A 6,000-nucleotide genomic window follows, 5' to 3' on the forward strand; every position below is an offset into this window, starting at 1 on the left:
CCTATTCAATCTAATTTAGTCCAATCCAATCCAGTCGCGGCGGCGGCGGATCCGTGTGACGCCCGTGTGACGCCCCTGCTCCTCGCGCATGCGCAGCACTGCTCTCCAGGAGCCACGCGATACTGCTCAACCTTGGCCAGTTTAGCTCACGCTACAATACTCTAACACTTGAGTCTACCTGATTACAACTACAAGCACACAGGTGCAGTGTGTGAAGCGCGCGAGAAGAGAGTAAACAAATAAGGACGGAAGACTGAAACCGGGCACTGATGCCATGATAACACTGCGATTCACCAAGTTGGCCGTCGCCATCTTATTTGAAGCGGAAAATTATGCGTACCGGCAAACGGCCTCAGGTTGAGCTTACCACTTATTCTGTCGCACGTCCGCTAATTATAGGTTGAAGTAATTTATGCTCCCCTTTCAGTTCTAATAACGGGTTTATATGGTATACCAACGCTTGCCTTCTCTAAGGATTCACTCTGTTACCCTTAACAGAGAAGGCAAGCGTTGCACGGGGCGGCAAAAAGTTAGATGGGCAGATGAGATTAAGAAGTTTGCGGGGATACATTGGTCGCAGTTAGCACAGGACCGGGATAACTGGAGATTAATGGGAGAGGCCTTTGCCCTGCAGTGGGCGTAGATATGCTGGTGATGATGATTGTATACCAAACAGCTGAAATCAGTTCGACATTTTGCTTCCTTGATTCGGGTGTGTGGCTGACGAGCGCGTCTGTTTCTCCGTGCAGCTGAAGGGCGTCGAACAAAACGCTCTGCCAGGCCGCGTTGCCGAGACGCTGAAAGCTGTTCGGTTGGAAGACAAGGCCGACTGCCTGCCTTCCGTCCTCTCCGGCGGGATGCAGAAGCGCCTCAGCGTCGCCATAGCGACCATATCCAAGCCCAAAGTGAGTCCGCGAGCTGCGGGGAAGCCACGTGAGATGGCCCTGAAGGCTACCCCAAGAGAAATTTTGACTCCCTGAAACTACCACATTTACACCCGGAAAAAAAACAGAACAAAACGCCCTTTAAATGCTGTATAGCATGACCAACAGACTTGCACCCTAGCAGAACAGAAGAAAACGCCTTTTTACTGGGTATATTGTTGTTTATTACACCCGCAATAGAGGGGTAAAGGCGTTATGGAGAAATATCACCGTTAAGGAGACACTGAAGTGATTTGTAAACATTGTGCGTTTACTAGCGCAAATTGTAGTCCTGAGTCCACAGGCCATGTTTCGACCACACTGGGTGCGTTTAGCGAATTTATTTAGTAGAAAAATCAATTCTGAAAGGCTGATCTCCTCTGTCCGTCCTCGCCCATTTTCTGTGGCGTTTTTGTGTGACGTGAGAAGGAAATTACTTGGCTTGACTGCGCTACTGCACGGCTCGCAGACCTTCCGATAGAGTCATTCGGCCCAGCGTTTAGTCCGCGGGCCGCCGACGGGTCGTCGCAATTCGTTCGCTCGGTTGAAACTAAGCCACGACACGTTTGTGAATAGAAGAATGTGCCTTTCTTTAGTTTGTTACTTGGTGCACTGTATCAAGCTTCTCGTCCAGGACGCTCCACACAAGCGCTGCACAAGCTCAAATGCGACGCTTCGCTGACTGGTACGCTAGTGGGAAAATCTAAGGCCAATTGAAGGCGGGAGAAGAGTCAGCGAAGTTAATATAGGTACTAAGGAAATAAAATCAACTGAACAGCGTAAAACCGTACAGCGTAAAACCAGGGTGCAGGAAGCACGTTTTTGCGCTGGGTGAACAAGCACAGCGGTCAGCAGAACGACCACACATCTGCGAACGATTTTCCGTCTAGAAAATGCAATTGCTAGACACGAGATATTGGGGAAATTTGGGGGGCGCTTACTGCACGAGCGATATACTACAAATAGTCATCTAAGCTGCTTGAAATGCTAAAACTAAATAAAATTGTAAACTGGTTATACATTATAGAACTTACATTTTCTTCCCTCGGGAGCGCTGGAGTGAAATCTTTCTTTTTAAGCTCCATACTGGAACACTGGAAGTAAAGACCTGGGGCGGTATTCTCGTAACTGTCCCTTTTTAAAACGTCCCTTTTGCGTCCCTTTCATCGTGACGTACTTCCGGTTAAGAAGTGGACGTTGGCAGCATGGAGGAAAATTGGCAGTAGGTTTGCCGCGTTTGCGTTACGTCACTTCCGGTTGTTTGCTTTTAGCTAATCAGGGCTTGCCAAAAGGGACACTTTTGAAAGGGACGCAAAAGGGACAAAACTCGAGAATGCCGCCCCTGGATTGAGGAAAAGGGATGGTTTGTGCCATGGGGTGTGCTGTGTTTTCTGTGTCGAAAGCTAGAAACAATTAAGCATGTATTCTTGGAGTGTTGAGGAGCGGTGTTCTTTTGGGACATCCCCCAGCTAACACTCAAAAAATATTTGCCTGTGGATGCTTACGGTATTAGGTTTTAAAGCAAATCTTTCTAGCTCTACCAGCCAACGGTTCTTTCGTGGCGTGCTTGACAACAAACTCCCAACGCGGAGGATTCGGCGCGCTCACGCCGCCGGGTGCATCGGCGCGACCCGGCTTTGTCGTCTGCGTTAACGACAGTTGTTTTGGGCCTGTTTTGGCGCAGCTTCGGGTCCATTGGGCGCTTTCTTCTGACGACTTGATGAAATTTTTCGACATCTTCCCTGGGCAGCCCGGAAACGACAAAAATGAGTGACGTTCGGCAAGAATACGCTAAAGATTGTTTGCAGGGCGGCAAAACAAAATGTAGAAACCACATACAGGCGTCTGGCCCCTAGAGAAACACTACATTTCGCGCACTGCTTACAATGAATGGGGCTCCGTTTTCTAAATTGGTGAATACCAATTCGGTTGTGTTTGAACAAAAAGGCGAAAGAAGCAACTGGTTTTGATAAATAGCGATTATAAGAGTTGCCTCAGCTTCCTCGCAATTCTCAAACTTATTAAACTAACTAGTTTATATCGGGCATGAATGGACATCACTAAGCTCACATGCCGAATTGTTTCGGTGTCCGCGCTTGTGTAGCGCTGTGATATAGACCCGAGCTAGCACATCGCGATGGCCAGGTTCCGCTTTCTGACCCTTCGAATGACGCTCCTCGCCGTTTTCTTTCTGCCGACGCACGTCCGTGCTACAGCGGCGGCGTCCGCCGCTCTAGCCCGGCCGTGGCCGGCGCTTCTGCGTTCGGGATGCCGCCCCTACGAATTCTAGGTAACGGCAGGCAGAATCTCTGGCTTCACTCTTTGTAGAGCCATGTATGTGAATTCAAGTGACGTAGCATGCGCAATTGCTGTGGGTGTCGTTTAGAGCTTTGCTTTCACAGCGTGGATTGGAGCCAATTTTTTGTTTCACTGGTCGGTCCAGCCATCGTTCGCTCGGTCACGACAATGGCGACGCGGCTCAGCCAACGAACGGACGACAAATGGCTGCGCTCTTAAACAGACTGTGAGGAAATGAGTGAACGTCCAGTGCCTCCGCAGCATGCACGTAAAAACACACGCAGAAAAAAAGCGCTCGTACACGTTTCTAGGCGCATGCTATGACCGCCTTCGCCCTACGGCTACTTTATGCTCTTTACGTCAAGCGCCGCAGTGCACGGGGTCACAGGCGAGCCAGGGTGCAACGAATCACTCATCACTCTGCACGCCTTAGCGCATACAATCGAACCAAGACAAACCCGCTGCTATGGGAACGCCACGATGCTCACTGCCAGCCTATGGGACGCTGTTCAGTTTCTGTAGGCGCCACGAATTCGGTAGCGAAGGGGAAAAACGCTTCCTCCGTGCAAAGCGCCGAAGACGCCTCCAGGAGCCCAGGCATCTTGGCCGTCGTCTATATATAGGGCGCGACAGGCATGAATAGATCTCCTCTTCGGACTCAATAAAGTTATTTTCTCCTCAATAAGGTTACTTTTTTTCCTCTTGACAGCTGGCCTTCAGGGCGTCCCTTAAAAAGGAGGCATCGATGGGGATTTTCAAATTTCCGCGTCCTTGGCTCAAGAGATTCGAAACGCGCCCGGCTCAAAAATTCCCAACCCGGCCGCGTCGGCTGCTTTTCAGACGAAGGATAAAAGCAAAAAATACTCGTGTGTCGAGATTTTGGCGCACGCTAAAGGTACCCTGGTGGTCGAAAATTATTCCTGAGCCCTCCACTACGGCGCGCCTCGTAGTACAAGTGTGGCTTCAACGTGTTAAAAGTCCGTAATTTGAATTTTTTTAACAATTTACAAACGAAAAGTTGAGAAGGTGAAGAAATACTGCCAAACAATCCTAGAGAGCGGCAGCACCAGAAAGCGTGTCGTTAAATCGCCAACGCCAACGCCAACTAGGAAGAAACCTTCACGGTCAGTAGCGACCAATGCTTTTGCGTTCACTATGCCATTAGAAATGGTCAGGTGTTCTCATAGATTTCCGGAACAGGTTACGCGCCTGAGAGTTACGAAATGGCACTTCCTTGTTCTTGGTTGTCCTGGATGCGGAAAAACGACGGGATTATCGTGAATGATAACATAACGGCTATAGCGGGCAACAATGCTGGCAATTACAGCGCCATCAAAGGGCTCGGGAGTTTTGGTGAAAGGATATAGATGCATCTGAGGGCGCAATATTCACTGCCTTTTGTCGCATGCTTGGGCACAGCCGTTTACTGGTACGATGAAAATTGGTGTAGGTGTTCAGTGACAGCGCATTAATGGGCTGAAGGAACGCCATGGTATAATAACATCACGATTTTACTTCGCCTGTTCACTCTCCTGCTCACTCACTGCTTACTTCACTTCCTCACTCCCTTACTTGGCTTGCTCACTCAAATTGCTCGTGAGCAGTCTCATCGCTTTCTTCATCCAACTCACTTTTTCGTTCGTAACTATTTATTATCTTTTCAGTCAATCTGATTGCGTCACTTCCAAGAACATTAAGAATGGGCACAGCCGTCTGTGTACGCCTCACTGCAAGCGGCTTGATGCACGCATTTTGAGACTCCGAATTCATCGTCCATTAACGGCATTCTGTATATTATTGTGAGTCGAGAATTCACAACGCTTGTTTCGATTTCTAGGGCACGACGTGATAAGCTGTTTACCCCGTTTTAGCAGCGGAGCTGTTGTTACTGGCCGTTATTTCGCCGTTGCGGGAAAACATACCAAGAAAACGCCAAACGCTCGTGATCGCGTGCCTCGCGGAGTCTGCGGAACGTCCTCAGCACGTGCAGTGGCTTTAGCAAAAACAAAAAGCTGGCAAAAACCTCGAGGAGAGAGAAAATGGCCAGCGCTCGTGAGCGCATGCCTCGTTTCCCCGGCTTTAACAAAAAGGAAAAAGAAACTCGAGCGCTGTTATGAAGTGCTATTGCGCATGTAAAAAAAACTCCACCGCTGATGCTAAAGCGGAAGGGACACCCTACTTGGGAGATCTCACCGCGGCCGCCGAATTCTCTAGAAGCTGTTACAGATAATTGGAGACATGACTACGAGTGTGCCAACCCTTTCCGAGACCACTTGCAGACCCCGCCACCGCTGCCTCGAGTCGATGACGGAGAGCTGGTGGATGTCCACAATGCCGAGGATGACTTTGTATCCACCGCTCACTGCGAAGAAGACGACGACTTCTTCGATGCATATGACGACGATTACTAGCACGGAGCCAAGGCATCAAGTGCGAATAAATAATGATAATTGACTTGACTATGAGACTGAAACTTGACTTGACTGAAACTTGACTTGAAACTAAACTTGAATAAATAATGGTACTGAGGCTTGACTGAAACTTGACTATGTTTCAGTAATGATACCGAAACTTGACTATGAGTGAGAATCGCATGACCTGCGATTCTCACTCACCTACAACAGCTTTCTACATTTAACTCTTGCTCGTCAGTGCAAGCTTCCATGAATTTTTTTTTGTATTCTCAGTGCGATATATTTTAAATATACACTGCACTTATAGCATATTAAAGGCAATATCAAGTATTCTCTTGACGAAGCCGTCCCAAATACTATAAAAG

The 6,000-nt window shown here is 48.6% G+C and overlaps 1 protein-coding gene across 1 annotated transcript in view; it reads left to right on the top strand.

Annotated features, from left to right (window-relative positions):
* Positions 1-6,000, top strand: part of LOC144180113 (phospholipid-transporting ATPase ABCA3-like) — a 188,416-nt gene that overhangs the window by 66,697 nt on the left and 115,719 nt on the right. Inside the window, exon 11 of the mRNA XM_077708509.1 lies at positions 750-905. Within this exon, the coding sequence (XP_077564635.1) occupies positions 750-905 (156 nt within the window). The remainder of the gene's footprint in view (positions 1-749; positions 906-6,000) is intronic.

The sequence above is a fragment of the Haemaphysalis longicornis genome, unplaced genomic scaffold, assembly GCF_048455015.1.
Source record: "Haemaphysalis longicornis isolate Haplotype H1 unplaced genomic scaffold, Haemaphysalis longicornis Haplotype H1 scaffold_4, whole genome shotgun sequence".
Classification (NCBI taxonomy): Eukaryota; Metazoa; Arthropoda; class Arachnida; order Ixodida; family Ixodidae; genus Haemaphysalis; species Haemaphysalis longicornis.